Below are 18145 nucleotides of genomic sequence, written 5' to 3' on the forward strand. Positions count from 1 at the left end.
GTTGTTTGGATACTGTATTCTTCCCTTTAATTCTTGACTGACAGAAAAAATGAACCCAATATAAATCCCTAAAAGATAATACTAAGAGAACTCCCTCCTCTGGCCTCCATGACCATCCATACACACGCAGCTCACACACACATACACACACACACACACACACACACACACACACACACACACACACACACAAATACAAATGTTAAAAAATGTTCTTTGGAAATTTATTTGCTTATTTTATGTGTATGAGTACAGTGTACCTGTCTTCAGACAGCAGAAGAAGGCATCAGATCCCGTTGCAGATAGTTGTGATCTACTATGTGGTTTCTGGGAATTGAACTCATAACCTTTGGAAGAGCAGCCAGTGCTCTTAACTGCTGAGCCATCATTCCAGCCCCTAAAATCTAAAACAAGGCAACAACAACAACAACAACAACAACAACAAAATCAACCAAAGGCTTAATACGGCCAACATTAAAATGTTCAGCATTTTGGTACGCTCTGTTAGAGTGTCATGACATCATAATAAGCCATTTTCTGTATTCCTACCATATTCCAGCTGTGGTTCGCTCCTTCATTCTCTATCTTAGAACTTGCACTTGTCCATTACAAATTTTGTACATTTGGCACCTTGTTCAAACTTTTCTTTCTTGCCACAAAATTACTCCAAGAGTTTGAAGAATAAAGTAAAAATCCCCAGAGAATTATTTTGCCTAGCTCCTATGCGGAGAAAAACAAGACTGGTAAATTATCAGAAATCTTAAAAGAGCGAGATGCCATCTAGTGGTATAGAAATGCACTCTGCAATGGAAATCTCAGTAGTATCACGGTTTTCTTTTAATTTTGTAAACAAGGTTTCATAATGGCATTTTGCTATTTTGAATATAATATAAAAACTAAGTGTGTTTTAAATTTTTATCCTTATTGCCACATATAAGTTTGGCTAGTGTCCCTATCAAAGAAGCTTCTTTTTCCAGCACAAGAGGGATCTTATAGGGGAGAGAAGGCAGAATGATTCTAAGAACCAGAGGGTTGGTACTCCCAAAGAGAAAAGTGTTTTCTAGACATGAGAGTGAAGCTGTATCCATGAAGTCTTATCAGTAATGTTGTTTAAATAAGACACAGCATGTGAATGTGAGAAATCTCACCAGTCCTCTCACCTTAACAGTTCCAATCAGTTAGTTGCCACTGAGAAAGAGAGACAGAGACAGAGAGATACAGAGAAACAGTGAGATATAGAAAGATGCAAACTGAGATAAGGAAAAAGAAAAAACAGAGTGAGAAAGAGAGAGAGAATGTATATTAGAGTCCTTTTAAGGACAAATACCATGACAGATTATTCATCCTCCAAAGGTCAACTGTCAAAACATATTTACTAAATTAACTCAGTTGATTTTATGTGTATATGAAAGAATGTGTGTGTGAATGTGTGTATGTGAGTGTGTGTACGTGTGTTGAGTGTGTGTACGTGTGTGAGTGTGTATATTTGTGCATGTGTGCATGCATTATGTGAGTGTGAGCATGTAAAACAATGATTAATTGTTGCTTATATTACTTAACAGTTTTTTCATGTAGAAAACACCAGTCTACTGAGTGTATTTTTAAAATTCCTCACATTTTTGAAATTCTGTAGATGTGAGTTTAAATTCTATCTCTATGGAAGGACTTAGCAGTTACTTGGTATTGATAATGTAGATCAACTCCTTTGAGTCTTAATTTCACTACGCAATAACTTATTTTCTGACAAGAAGTTTTTCACAGTGATGGCAAAACTTTCTTAAACACAATGCATAACTTCTAGTGTATGGTTGATAGTAAAGTTCTTCTACTTCTCTTAGTTTTAATAGCTTTAATCTACCTGGTTTATTTTTATTCTGAAATTTAGAATAACAACGTGTGAACATATATAATATGTGTAGTATATACTTGTGTAACAAAATATTTCTCAGAAGCAAGAAATAACCAGTCAGGCCGCACCCTTATGAGTAGAGTGGAGTGTCTTGTTGTCTGACCTGGTCTGTCACTGTTAGAGGTCCTAAATGTCTGCATGTCTTATAAAGTGTGGAAAGCACAGGAGCTGGACGACTGTCAGGAAACAGATTTACATTGCTCTAATTATTTTATTTAACTAGCTGTTTCCTGTAAAATGAAAATAATACTAAAACTTAAACTACTAGAAAGTGGAGGTTTACCTACAAGCCAATATTAATAAATGGGTATTCTTCTGAATACTTTTTGAAGTGGAGCATAAAATCTTGACCATAAGAAAGCTTTTAGGGGACAGAAGAGATCTTTTTCAGTTAAGAATTCTTTCTACTCTTGAAAAGGAGCAGAATTCAGACTCCAGCACCCACATCAGGTGGCTCACAACTATCTATAACCCCAGCTCCATGGAGTTGTTACTTCTTACATTCCCATACACAGAAACCCAAACAACATAGACATTGTTTATACATAAATATTTAGAAAACAATGCTTCTACATTCTATAGATCTAAAGGCTCTTCCCAAATAATTCCACTTCTACCATCTTAAAGATTACTACCCAACATTTATCCTTGAATAATTTCAATGCAACACATTTTGTAATAGTGTTTTCAATTTCACATATCAAAATTTAATGTAAAACATTTTGAACATAGTCAACCTCCTCATCCAACTTTTCCCAGATCTACACTCAACTTCCTACCTCTCTAACTCTATTCCTTTATATTCTCTCTCTGTCTCTCTCTGTGTGTCTGTCTCTCTGTCTCTCTCTGTGTGTCTGTCTCTCTCTCTCTCTGTCTCTCTCTCTGTGTGTCTGTCTCTCTACCTCTATCTCTCTGTGTGTGTCTGTCTCCGTGTGTCTCACTGTCTCTGTCTCTGTCTCTCTCTCTCTCTTTCTCTCCTCCCTCCTCTTTTAAACTCTTGACTCAAATTTGTGTTGTGTATGCTATCTGCTCTTGGGCCTAGGGCCTGCCCTTGAGTGTGATTTATAATACAAGCTCATATTAGTAAAGAAAACTGTCCTTAAATCTATCAAATAAAATAGTTTGCTGGTTGGGGTAAGATGTTGTGCTTACCAGCACTCCACCATGCTAAGATTTTGTCTGGCATAAGCTTGCTGGGATCTTGTCCACGATGTCTCAATCATTGTGAGTTCTTGTGTCTCTGTCCTTTTGTGTCTGGAAAGCACTGTTTCCTTGAACTCATGCTATACCTCTGGCTCTCATAATATTTCTGCTGTCACTTCTGCATAGATTCTTGATCTCTGAGCTGCATGAGTGTTAGAGAACCCAATTTATATGGAATAGTACATGCCACATTCTCCTATTCTCTACACATTGATCTGTTGTGAGTCTCTGTTTATATACTGCAAAGAGAAACATCTTCGATGATGGTTGAGTGATAGCACTGATGTGTGGGTATAGTGACGAGATATTAGGAGTTATTTTTATGCTATGATTATTTACCAGACTCATAGGAGTGTGCTCACTCCTTGGGTCTATGCCAATTTAATGATGAGAAATCTATAAATTCTGATCACTGAATCCCTTGTTCAATGAACTTCCAATGATCCACAAGGCACTAAAAGACCAGGAAATACAGAGAAGAAAGACACAGTTACTCAAGAACGGGGTAAGTACTGCTAAGATTCTTTAAAAATATTCAAAGAAAGAAATTTTCATTTTTTTCCTTTGTTAAAAAACAAGCTTATCAAGGAAAGAGACCTATTTATTGGAGATGGAAAATATAGTAGAGACCGCAAGGGTGCGTTCCTATGTTCTGTGAGATAGTTGACCATGTGTAAGCCTGCCTGATGATCTGAATTCAATCTCCAGATGCCACAAGATAACAGGAGAGAACTGACCCACCCCTAAGAGTCATTCACTGACTTCCTTGTGTCATATGCAATGGCCACACACAAACATACACATACAGAGGAAACGAATAACATAAATAAATAGGAAATTTTAAACAGTTGTTACAGCTACTTACATAACCAAGTCATTAAACTGATTTGAGCTTCAGTTTCAGATTTGATTTCATTTCACTGTTGAAATGATGATTCTGACAAATTCACTTCAGAGAGTTTTATCCACATAAAAAAAAGTTGATATAAAGAAAACACTGTGAATGGTAATACAAACTATGGTGGGCCACCAAGGTTAGAAATCTTTATGAAACCCCTTTGAGCCTAAAATTCTATTTCACATCATACAGTGGCCAGTTTATGGTTGCTGAAATGAGTTTGCAGATTAAATAAGCTGTACAAGGAGAAACCTTTCTCTTTTGTGTCAAGAAACAGTATTTGAGGAATGATGGATGACCCAGGAATTTATTGCTGGAAAAGCAATAGAGAAGTATGAACAGGTTCTTTTATATTTGAGATTACAATATGATTATATCACCTCTTCTTTCCCTTTCTTTCTCCAATTCCTTCCCTAAACCCTTTCTTGCTCTTTTTTAAATGCATGGCTTATTTTTAATTGAATGTTGTTTCATAAACATATGTATATACGTATATATTTCTAAATATAACCTGCTCTGTCCCTGATTTATCTCTCAGTGTGTTTGTAGTTTGTAGTAGGAGGGCCACTAATTTCTGTGAGTTAATTTTGTACCCTGCCACTTTTCACTGTGTTTATTTGCAGTAGGAGTTTCCTAGTGGGAAATTTGAGTTCACTGTAGTATATCATATTATCTACAAACAGAGTTACTTTGATTTCTTCCTTGCTAATTTGTATGCCCTTGATCTCCATCAATTGTCTCATTGTTCATGCTAAGACTTCAAGTACTATATTGAATTGGCACAGAGATACTGGACAATCTTGTCTTGTTCCTGATATTAGTGGTGGGAAATACGTGTGATAAGGGTGCATTATGTGAAATTCAAAAAAATCAATATAAATATTATATTAATAAACTGAAAATATGTATGTGCAGTACTTTAATCTCTCTGAAGGCAGGAGGCAGATTTAAGTAATCATTAAAATTATTCACTTTTCTAGCATAAGAATGGAAGCTATGAATGTTTTTCCTTTCTTACTAATTTGCATGAAGAACTAATTTATGAATAAAATGCAAGATGTTTTGATAGGCATATCACACACATGCACACAAGGATACACACAAACAACACACACACACACACAAAGAGAGAGAGAGACAGAGAGAGAGAGACTCAAATGTTATTCCTTGTCTATGCTCAGTGCTATCATTCATTGTATTTGATGTTTCATTCTTGTTGCATATATATTTTTCATAAGGGAAGAAAAATTTTAATGAGTTATTCATTTAGATTTCGTCTGGCATTATCCTCCTGTAAGTACATATTGGATCCAATTTCAGTTTAAAAAAGAGTAAAGGTATATAAATGTAAACATATACCTCTTCTTATATATTTTACCCATTATATCAGAGACTTTCCCAATATTTCTATGTTCTTACTCATGCATGCTTATCAATGCACCTTGAATATACAAGGAAATGTTTTTGAATCTTATCCTCAATCAAAATCCATGGAGAGGTCTTTGGGATCACTAAAATATGACAAATCTCAGGGAGAATCTGACCTCTTCTACTGCTGCTAATGGCCCTGTGGTCTTCTGGATCTTTCTGACCAAGGTCTACTGAAGCTGAATATACTTCAAGTACTCCAGAATCATGTTGTGCTCACACCTGTTTCAATGACTATTGCAGAAGAGAAACTGCACTTTGAACCACATGCTGTGAGCTTCAATCCTTTTGTTTTTAGTTCATTTTCTGACTCAGTATATCTGACACTGTGCATCATAAACAATTATTTCATACAGTATACAGAAAAGAAAACCAAGTATCAACTTATATCTGCTATCTAGCTTAACTAAAAAGTCCTAGCTTCCCATAGGTATGGAGTCCTTGTGAAACGTAAGAGCAGCAACTATAGTTCCCTAATTAGGCACTTGGGGTATGAGGTACTTTTCCCTAGGCACCTCAGATAAAGTGTCAAAATAAAGACTTTAACTTATGTTTGTCCCCAAGAAATCCAGTTGTAGTTATAACCTTCCTATGTGTTTGGCTGCAAAGAAATGAAGATATTTGGAAAGGGGGATTCAGAAAGAGGTGGGTACAAGAAGGAAAGACCTGCAGAATCATTGTCAAGGACATGTACACACAGGGTAGTGGGAGGACTTTATCTGAGGTAGGAGTGCTGTAGCTGAGGTGGGAGGGCTAGACCTGAGATGGGAAGACAGTAGCTCACAGCTGGGACTTTGGGCACATCAGTGTGCTCTTTGACTGCAGAGAAGCACAACAAATTAGAGAAGAATTGGTCTATTAAATTTCATCAGAGAAATCAACCTACCTTCTGTGACTCAACGAATTAAATTGCATCTGTGACCCTGAATCTATGGCATTTCTCATTGATATTGACCAGTAAGTTCAATTATAATCTAGAATGACTACATGTTTACAGGAAAGTCAGGAAAGATAACTATGAATAACAAAATTTCCAAACTATGATTATAACTTGCTACTTGAGATTCTTGCTGTTCCTTTCTCCTAGAAAATAGAGTCCTTGCTATAATTCTTCCTTTTGCCTTCTCTCTTGCCTGATTTTGTTATTGTGAAGAGTGCTATTGACAGATAATTTGACTCATTGGACAATTTTATATGTACTATGTCATGACATACCAGTAAAGAATACTAGATTGTAAATGTAAAAGATGCAGATATGGAAATTCTTTTAAGAACAACACATGCGTTCACTTTTTTTTTTTTTTTTTTTTTTTTTTTTAGACTGTGAGGTAGGCTTTGGAATCCTTTAATCATTCCTCACCCTTGCAAGTATTTTTTGTTTTTTTTTTTGTTTGTTTGTTTGTTTTTATATACCCACATGTTTGCATGTAAAAAAAATGCCTCAGTATCTAAGTGATTGAATTGGACCAAGACATATTTGAAGCTAGTGCATCCAGATAACAGTATAAAGCAAGAAATAGTTATTATAGCATAGGTTATTTTATCTGTGAGAATCAATTTTTTGTAAAAAGTTTTCATGAAGAAACACCAAAGGGGATTTTGTGCTTTGTATTTCTTATTTGAATATACATTTAAGATATAGGATCCCTAAAAAGCACACACAATTCTTGGTTCTTGCTTGCCCAGATAACTTTTCTTTGTGAGCTATACTTGTTCTGTGGTTTCAAAAGTGTATGTATTATGTCTAAAGTCAGTTCCCAGATGGCTTATTGTTTTCAGTAGTTATCAATAGCTCTCTCTCTCTCTTTCTCCAGGCCCACTCTTCAGGTCCCTCACTTCAAGTAGTTGAGTTTAACAAAGACACAGCTTACATTGCAATCATGCAAAAATATTTTAGTAAACAATCATAAAAATACCATCAAACCTGTTGTTAGTAGCTTACTGTTCTCCAGCTTTAGATTAGTAGAATGAATGAAATTTTCAGAAAGACAATGCCACAAAATTCTCACAGGTAAAAGGTAACTTTGAAAGTAGGTGATGAATCTCCCTCCCCAGAAAATAGCCCAGAACTGAACAAGTCATGGGCTAGATGGATATACACTTAAGGAAGTGGTTTTGTTTCTTCATATTCTTGTACCTTTAAAGCAAAGGTCCAGGTATATTCTTATTCAATTATCATATCTCAGTTAACTTGTATAACATCAAAAATTATTATTTTCCATATACAGCTGATTCTTGAAAACAAACATTTATCTTCACTTCCCTGTAAGCACAGCTGTTTTGCTTGTCAAAGCTAGGGGTAAGTTGGGCTATTGACATCTAGTAGGTTGATAAGTGCAAAGGAAGCCAAGTACCTTCCCCAGTAAATAATTGTGTGAGCAAAAATGTCAATAGTGTTAAATATGAGAAAGTCTGTGGCATGCTGATTAATGATCCCTAGATTATAAGGATACAGGTGAGATTTCTGAATTCATGGCTAAAAGTGTCTCTGGATATGGACTGTAGATTAAAGCCCGTGAGATATTACTCAGTTACACTTACCATCCATCATCTGGGTCATATTTTTGAAACTATTACAAATCCTCCTTTGAAGTACAGACTAGACTACTTTATACACAGAGATGACCATAAGCTGTGGCATTTCAGGTAAGACATACCCAGTATATTTGTCTATTTGTTGTTTTTATTGAGAAGTTAAAAAATGAAATTATGGAAAAAAATACCTGCTCTACAGTCTTTAAAATATTCACTTTACAATGCTATTCTTTTGAACATAATTAACATTCACTTTCTGCCCTCAATGTTTCTTCCCAAAAGGGGTATTTAAAAGTTAAATTATTACTAGGAAAATTAATATCACAATGATAGTCTCTGTAAATCATTTTATGTAAAATAACTTTCTTTATATTATGTAGTAAAAGGTACTTTCTAAATTATTACCCAATAATAAAAGTTGCCACATTATAGTTTAGTAGTGCATATAAATTTATATTTCTAAATAGGCAGGTATTTTTTTGAAAACAGATTAGCAGAATACTAAATATCAAGACTAAAAGTGTTACAAATATGAAAGGACTACATTATGATTTTTCAAACAACTCAACATATATGCCATTATTTAATTGGCTTAGAAGTATTGAGGGTGTTTAGAGGGTTATTTTTTTCTTTGCCACTTTACTTGAGTTCTGCTTTATTTATTCCTTGAACCAGCCAATAAACTCTTGAAAGTATGGATAAGAATCAGACGAAGGTGACAGAATTTTATTTTCCTGATTTCCCTCAGTTTGAGGATGGTGGCCTCTTGCTCTTCATCCTTCTCCTCTGTGTCTACCTGTTCATTGTTATTGGGAACTCTATGATTGTCTTGGCTGTGCGGCTGGATGTCCGTCTACACAATCCCATGTACAGTTTCATCAGTATCTTCTCCTTCTTGGAGATTTGCTATACCACAGTGACCATTCCCAAAATGCTCTACAACCTGGTCAGCAAAGAGAAAACCATCTCCTTCATTGGCTGCCTACTGCAGATGTATTTTTTCCATTCCTTTGGAGTCACAGAAGGCTTAGTTCTCACAATGATGGCTGTCGACAGGTATGTTGCCATCTGTAACCCACTTCGCTATGCGATCATTATAACTCCAAAGCTGTGCACACAGCTTTCCACAGGCTCTTTCACCCTTGGCTTCCTCATGCTCCTCCCAGAGATTGTGTGGATATCTACTCTGCCTTTCTGTGGCCCCAATCAGATTCACCAACTCTTCTGTGACTTAGAACCTGTGCTCCTCTTGGCATGTACAGACACGTCTATGATTCTGATTGAAGATGTCATCCATGCTATCTCCATCCTGAGCTGTGTCTCTGTCATCACCCTTTCCTATTTAAGAATCATCACCGTGGTTCTGAAGATTCCATCTGGTGAGAGTCGTCACAAGGCATTCTCCACATGCACAGCCCACATCACCATTTTTGTACTGTTTTTTGGCAGTGTGTCTCTCATGTACCTTCGCTTCTCTGTCACCTTCCAACCACTCCTGGAGAAGATCATTGCATTAATGTTTGCTGTCCTTGCCCCATTTTTCAATCCTATAATCTATAGCCTGAGGAACAAAGATATGAAAAAAGCCATTAAGAAAATGCTCTGTTCTGAAAATATACACTGACTCTGGGAACTGGTGTGAGTTTACTTGTGTGTGTTAATAGATATCTCATCCCCTGAGTATGTTTAAAAAGTAAATAATTTATTCCCAAGATTACTATGTAAGGCTTATTTGCATGTTCTTTGTTTTATTGCTTTTCAGTCTTTTTATCACAATAAGCATTATTTATTCTGAGAGAGAAGGCCATAATCTTCCTTGCACTACTTAGATTATTGGTAGACTCTTCTTATTTCAAAAATCAGAAACAGTGCAGTATCCCCTTTCCCAAGTCAATCACAGATCATAATCTAAGAAATACAAACATTTATAATTGACACGTCTAAAGGCTTCTTTTGTATCTTCTTCTACTCTTTAGCTAAAATTGATAGCTACTTATATAGTCATTAATAAGATGTTAACAAAATCCACATGACTAAGATAATTTGGGCTTGAAAAAAGGAGCATGATTCCCTGATGTTTGTCTGGAGACATTTGCTGTACTCTGTGTAGCTGGGCGGTGATAAAATGACGTGATTTCATGGTACACAGTGGCTAGCTTGAGTGTGCATCATTGTCATCTCCCCTTTATGGGACTTCATTGTGGTTTCTGGATTCCATAGCAATGCTAGAGCTCTTAAAGATTATAGATTTAGTATATTGCCTTGAGACTAAAAGTCATAATCATAAAACATTAACATCAATAGTTGATATTTTTAAAAAATTGTTACTGTCAATGGCTCTGTGGTTAAGAGTTCATGGACTTTTTGCAGAGGTCCTGAGTTTGGTTCTCAGCTTCCGTGTCAGACACCATAAAATCCAGATTGCATCAGTCAATGGCTAGGAATTAGACAGATTCTTTGTAAGCAGACAAATAATGGAAGGGGCACAGATAGGTAACAAAGATGGCAAATATATGATTTCTTTCTGACCTGATAAAAAGGACGGGCAGCTTGAGAATGAGATCTCCTGCTGCCAATAGAGCATCATTGCCAGAGAAGACAAACAGGGAAATATATACTCAAGACTATGGGCCTATCAGTCTCTCAGTTTTGTTCAAATTGACCAAACATTGATTGGAGGAAAAAGACACCTAACACCTCATAAAGACACATAAAACTAAAATTCCTAGAGAAGAGACAGGCTTTGCTTCCAGAGTTCCCACTCTTTGTAGGGGATCCATATTTTTGTGTACCTTGCTTTGTGCACTGTATGAGTGTGTGTGTGCGCATGTGTGTGTGTGTGAGTGAGTGAGTGTGTGTGTATGTGTGTGTGTTCACATTTAATAATAGTATTTTTCATCATGGTTTCTACCTTGTATGTCTGATTTATCCCTGCTATTACCTGATGTGTTGCAAACTTTTTCCTTTCCTTTAATTTATTGACTTGCAAACAAAATGAACTCAATACAGACCTCTAGAAAGGAACAAAATGAACTCAATACAGACCTCTAGAAAGGAACATTATGGGAACACTCTCCTCTGACCTCCTCGAGAGTCCATATACATGCAACACACACACACACATACACACACACACACATACACACACACACACACAAATTTAAAAACGATTTAATGCTGATAGCATTAAAGTATTCAACATTTTTTCATGCTCTGTTACAATTCTGTGCCATCATAAGACACTGTCTTCTTTCTCACTATTTCCAGCTAAGGTTTGCTCCTCCATTCTCTTCCCTAGAACATACACTTTCCCATCTCAAATTTTATAAATTTGGGTGCCTGGCTCAAACTTCTCTGCTTTCTTCCTATAAAATTACTCCAGGAATTTGGGGAGAGGGAAATTGGGAGAGAAGATGTAGGAAGGGATGACTGAGAGGAGAGGGCAGACAGATAATGGTATATAAAGTGAATAAATAAATTAATTAATGGAAAATACACAGTAAAATCTCCAGAAAAATGGTTTTTGCTTAGCTCCTATGGGGGAGAAAAATAGGACTAGTAAGTTACCATAGATCTTAGAGGAGCAAGAATCCATCTAGTGGTATGGAAAGGATGTCCAAAACAAAAACATCAGTAGCACTACGATTTTGGTTTTGATTTGGTTTTGTGAAAAAAAAAAGTATCAAAATGGCATTTTGTTATATCAATATTGAGGCTAAATATGTTTTAAATTCTTATCTTTATAGCCACAGATAAGTTTGGCTAGCCTTATTTATCAAAGGAGCGCAGATGAAGGATTTTGTAGAGAAGAGAAAGCAGAATGATTCTAAGAACCAGAGGTTTGGCACTCCCAAGGGAAAAAGTGGTTTTTAGACATGAGAGTGAAGCTGCATCCATGAAGTCTCATCAGTAATGTTGTTTAAATAAGACACGGCATGTAGATGTGGGAAATCTCACAGGTTCTCTCTCCTTGATAAAGAGCTCCAATCAGTTAGTTGCTAAGAAAAAGTAGAGGGAGAGTGTGAGAGAGAGTGTGAGAGAGAGCTAAAGAGAGAGCAAGAGAGCGAGCGAGCAAGAGAAAGAGATAAAGACATATACATATAAGCAACATTAAATTGACTAGTAGGTTGTGTATGTGTAAAGCAATCATAAATATCATAAATATCATATCCACGTATAAGATTCTCAAAAAAAAAAGTTAAATGAAAAAGAATGAAAATTTCTGCAACTCCACCAGATTGGTTTTCAGAGTATTTGTATGCATTTGTAATCCCACCAACAATGGAGAAGCATTCCTCTTGCTTCACATCCTTGCCAGCATGTTCTCTCGCTTGAGGCTTTGATTTTAGCCACTGTGATTGGTGTAAGAATAAGCTTTTGGTCATATTGATTTGCATTTCCCTGATGTCTAAGGAGGTTGAGCATTTCTTTAAGTGTTTCTTGGCCACTCAAGATTGCTCTGCTGAAAATTCTCCTTTTAGCTCTGTACCCAATTTAGGCAGTTGGGGAGATGGATTTTTGGGATTCTATTGTCTTGATTTCTTTATATATTTTGGATATTAGCTCTCTGTTGGATATTGGGTTAGTGAAGACCTTTTCCAAGTCTGTATGCTGCCATTTTATCCTATTGCCTGTGTCCTTTGCCTTATAGAAGCTTTGCAGTTTCATGAGGTCCCATTTATCAATATTTGATCTTAGAGCCTGAGTTATTGGTGTTCTGTTCAATAAATTGGCTCCTGAACAAAAACATTCAAGACAATTTCCCACTCTCTTTTCTGTTAGATTTAATGTGTCCAGTTTTATGTTGATATATTTCATCTATTTGGACATAAGTTTTATGCAGGGTGATAAACTTGGATCTGTTTGCATCCTTCTACATGGAGACATCAAGTTAGACCAGCATCATTTGTTGAAGATGGTTTCTTTTTTTCATTGTGTAGTTTTGCCATCTCTGTCAAAAAATCAAGTGGCCATAGTTATGTGGGATTATTTCTAGGTCTTTGATTAGATTCCATTGTTCAACCTGTCTGTTTCTGTGCCAATACCACATACAGTTTTCATCACTATTGTTATGCAATACAACTTGAGGTCAGGGATGGTGATGTCACCAGAAGGCCTTTTATTGTTCGGGATTGTCTTAACCATCCTAGGTTTTTTTTGTTCTTCCATATGAAGTTGAGAATTGCTCCTTCAAGTACTGAAAAAAATGTGTTGAAATTTTGATGGGAATTGCACTGAATATGTAGCTTGCTTTTGTTAAGAAGGCCATTTTCAATGTTAATCCTATTGATCTATGAACATGGAAAACCTTTCCATCTTGATATCTTCTTCAGTTTCTTCAGGTACATGAAGGTCTTGTCATACAGATCTTTCTCTTTCTTGGTTAGAGTTATACCAAGATATTATATATTACTTGTGGTTATTGTGAAAGGTGTTGTTTCACTAATTCTTTTTCAGATGACTTATCATTTGTATATAAAAAGTCTATTTGTTTCTTTTGTTAATTTTGTATCCAGCCACTTTGCTGAAGTTGTTTATCAGCTGTAGGTGTTCTCTGGTAGAATTTGGGGAGGGCAGTTGCTTATGTGTGCTATTATGTCATCCATGATAGTGGTACTTTGATTACTTCCATTCTGAAGACCCAGCTAGACTGCTCCTGAGCATATACCCAAAAGATGCTCCACCATATTCATATCAGCTTTAATTGTAATAGCCATGAACTGGAAACAATCCAGTTGTCCCTCAACCAAAGAATGGATACAGAATATGTGGTTCATCTATTATAAATAAGGACATCATTAATTTTTATGGCAAATAGATGGAACTAGAAAATTTCATTCTTATTGAGGAAATGTAGATCCAACAGGACATGCTTGGTATATACTCACAGATAAGTGGATATTATCAACAAATTACAGAATACATTTGATACATCCCATAGACCCAAAGAAGCTAAACAAGAAGAAAGGCCCAAATGAAGATGCTTGAATCTCAGAAGAGGGAATAAAAATATCATAGGAAGCAGAGTAATGGAGAAAACTGGATAGGAGAGAAGATGGGGAGGAGAATGGTGTGGGTTAGGACCAGGTGTGGGGAGAGACAGGAGAGAGAGCCAGAGGGACAAGAGAATGAGTGGAAATCTTCAGCAGCTAGGAGTGTAGTTAGTTCCTATCTATAGGAAGTCCTTGAGACCTTGCATGGGGGAGGCTTCTAGTAATTAATGAGGGTGACCTTAGCAGAGATACATAACACTGGGGATATGGACCCTAAAGAGGGCACCACTTGTAACTGGACAGAACCCCCAGTAGAGGGATAAGGACACCAACCCACCCACAAAACTATCAACCCAAAATTTGTCGTGCTTAAAAGTAATGCAGGGACTATAACAGAGCAGAGACTGAAAAAATGACCAACCAATAACCACACAATTTGAGATGCATCCCATGAGCAAGAAGCAATCCCTGACACTATTAGTATACTTTGTTATGCTTCTAGCCAGGAACCTACCATACCTCTCTTCTGAGAGGCTCTGCCCAGAAGTTGACTGAACCTAAAACAGATATAGATACCCACAGCCAAACTTTGGACAGAAGTCTGGACTTTTTTAGAAGAGTTGGAGGAAGGATTGAGAGCCCTGAAGGGAATAGGAATTCCATAGGAATGCCAACAGAGTCGACTAATCTGGACTCTTGTTGGGAGCTTTCAGAGACCAAGCCACTAATCAAAGAGCATACATGGGCTGGACCAGGGCTGCCAGCACATAGGGAGCAGATGTACAGCTCTGTCTCCATGTGGGTCCCCTAACAACTGCTGCAGGGGCTGTCCCTAAAGCTATTGCCTGACTGTGAAATCCCTTCCCCAACAGGGTTGTCCTTTGTGACCTCAGAGGAAGATGATACACCTAACAGAGACTTGATGTGTCATGGTACAGGGATACTAGGGGGAGGGCACTCTATCAGAGAAGAAAGGAAGGGGATGTGGGGAGTGACCATGAGGTGGGAAACAGGAGGGAGCAGTGATTGGGGTGTGAAAAGCTAGTTAAACAAAGCCAAAAAGGGGGAAATATCAGTAGTATTACAAACAAATAAGCATCAGCTGCAGTTTGTCAAGTAGATTAATTCCTACAGATACTATGGAACACAGGAGCAGAAGTAAGACTACCTCTCATTTTAAACTGAGCCCCAGAAACTGATCCCATGCAAGTCCAGGCAACTCGGCTCCTTTCATACCACCTCATGCTTGTAAAACCTAGGTGTTTTTGTATGTTCAGATGAACTCTTTGATGCCTCTAGAGGAAATCTATGTATGGAATAAACCATGGATACATTTCTTTAATGATAAATTTAAGTTAATTTTGAAGAAACATTGATACTTTCAGGATCTTAGATTTTATTGAATCTTTGGATTTATTGATTAAATGATTCAAAAATCATATAACTTAAATCTAAAATCTTAGAATTCTATTTATAAATATATCAATTTTGATAATTATATTTTAAAATGTGATTTTTAATCTTGACATTTAAATCTCCCTTTAAAATGTACTTGAATGGGACTTGCACTATTTTGATTTTAAGTGCCTCAACTTCATGATTCAACAAAACCATTAAAGTTCATAAATAATCATTATAATATGAATAATGTATAAATATGGTCAATCCCAAATCTTTTCATATATTCAATGTGATTAATGAGGTAAAATGCATCTTAATAGGAAAAGTCTAATAAATAGTATGGAATTTCTGACTATAAAATTCATGTCAACTTTACTCAATCTAAATCAGATCCTCAATTACAGATAAACAATTAGAATTACATGGAAGATTTGGTATTTTAATAACTCAAAGTATGTTAAGTAATAAAATTAAAATATTAAATATACTTGAGGTTTTATTCTAAAATATAAATCACAGGTTTTGATTTCTTCTAACACTTCTAACAACACTTTTGCACTTAGTTCTAGCACTATATGGAGATTAAAAGATGCTAACACACCACATAATTATCATGTGAGTCATCTTATACTAATAAAACAAATATTTACTGAAAGAATATATGGATATAATATGTAAAAGTATAAGGATACACCTGTCAAAATAAATCTTGTTCTTAAAACCTGCCAGTTGAGAAAGGTGAGATTTTTTAAAGTGTAAAACAAACTAAGCAATGTTAAGAAAATACCAGGACATGGAAGCAGGAAAGGGGTTAATTGGGGAACAGGGGAAGGGAAGAGGGCTTATGGGACTTTTGAAGAGGGAGGAACCACAAAAGGGAAAATCATTTGAAATGTAAATAAAGAATATATCTAATTAAAAAAAAAAGAACATTATCCCTTACATGACTATGTGTTCTGTGGGAAACAGAAAAGGAAATGTACAGTAAGTTTATCTAGAGTGAGTAGGGGATTCCCTAGTTTAAGACTGGTCAAGTTAAAGCCCATTGAAAGTGCTAAGGATGAGCAAAGATTTGAAGGAAAGTGGATGGCTCCATAGGTTGAAGGAGAAAGTCTTGGAAAGAACAGGAGTTCAAGTCCCATACATAAAATAGTAAAAGCAATATACAGCAAAACGGTGGCCAGCATCAAACTAAATGGAGAGAAACTTGAAGCAATCCCACTAAAATCAGGGACTAGGCAAGGCTGCACCCTTTCTCCTTATCTTTTTAATATTGTACTTGAGGTACTTGCTCAGGCAATTAGACAACATAAGGAGGTCAAAGGGATACAAATTGGAAAGGAAGAAGTCAAAATGTCATTATTTGCAGATGATATGATAGTCTACCTAAGTGACCCAAAAAACTCCACTAGAGAACTCCTACAGCTGATAAACAGCTTCAGCAAAGTGGCAGGTTATAAAATCAACTCAAGAAAATCAGTAGCCTTCCTATACTCAAAGGATAAGCAGGCTGAGAAAGAAATTAGGGAAATGACACCCTTCACAAAAGACACAAACAGTATAAAGTACCTTGGGGTGACTCTTACCAAACATGTGAAAGATCTGTATGACAAGAACTTCAGGACTCTGAAGAAGGAAATGGAAGAAGACTTCAAAAAATGGAAAAAATCTCCCATGCTCATGGATCAGCAGGATTAATATAGTTAAAATGGCCATTTTGCCAAAAGCAATATACAGATTCAACGCAATACCCATCAAAATCCCAACTCAGTTCTTCATAGAGTTAGAAAGAGCAATTCTCAAATTCATCTGGAATAACAAAAAACCCAGGATAGCTAAAACTATTCTCAACAACAAAAGAAATTCTGGGGGAATCAGTATCCCTGACCTCAAGCAATACTACAGAGCAATAGTGTTAAAAACTGCATGGTATTGGTATAGTGACAGGCAGGCGGATCAATGGAACAGGATTGAAGATCCAGAAATGAACCCACACACCTATGGCCACTTGATCCTCAACAAAGGAGCTGAAAACATCCAATGGAAAAAAGATAGCCTTTTCAACAAATGGTGCCGGTTCAACTGGATGTCAGGATGCAGAAGAATTCGAATTGATCCATCCTTATCTCCTTGTACTAAGCTCAACTCCATATGGATCAAGGACCTCCACATAAAGCCAGACACTCTGAAGCTAATAGAAAAGAAACTCGGGAAGACTCTTGAGGACTTCAGTACAGGGGGGATATTCCTCAACAGAACACCAATAGCATATGTTCTAAAATCAAGAATTGACAAATGGGACCTCATAAAATTACAAAGTTTCTGTAAGGCAAAGGACACCATCAAAAGGACAAATCGGCAACCAACAAATTGGGAAAAGATCTTCACAAACCCTGCATCAGATAGAGGGCTAATATCCAATATATACAAAGAACTCAAGAAGTTAGACCCCAGAAAGTGAAATAACCCTATTAAAAAATGGGGTACAGAGCTAAACAAATAATTTTCACCTGAAGAACTTCGGAGGGCTAAGAAGCATCTTAAAAAATGTTCAACTTCATCTATGGTGATTGAGAGTTTTGCTGGGTATAGTAGTTATGACTGGCATTTGTGTTCTCTTGAGTCTGCAAGAGATCTGACCAGGATCTTCTAGCTTTCATAGTCTCTGGTGAGAAGTCTGGTGTGATTCTGATAGGTCTTCCTTTATATGATACTTGGCCTCTTTCTCTTACTGCCTTTACTATTCTTTCTTTGTTTAGTACATTTGGGGTTTTGATT

The 18145-nt window shown here is 36.4% G+C and overlaps 1 protein-coding gene across 1 annotated transcript; it reads left to right on the plus strand.

Moving 5' to 3' along the window:
- The first annotated feature begins 8667 nt into the window (after positions 1 to 8667).
- Positions 8668 to 9597, plus strand: LOC127697634 (olfactory receptor 6K3-like). Its single transcript, XM_052200908.1, has one exon. It carries the CDS (start codon positions 8668 to 8670, stop codon positions 9595 to 9597), a length of 930 nt encoding a protein of 309 aa, XP_052056868.1.
- The last annotated feature ends 8548 nt before the right edge of the window (positions 9598 to 18145 follow it).

Source organism: Apodemus sylvaticus, chromosome 12, assembly GCF_947179515.1.
Source record: "Apodemus sylvaticus chromosome 12, mApoSyl1.1, whole genome shotgun sequence".
Classification (NCBI taxonomy): Eukaryota; Metazoa; Chordata; class Mammalia; order Rodentia; family Muridae; genus Apodemus; species Apodemus sylvaticus.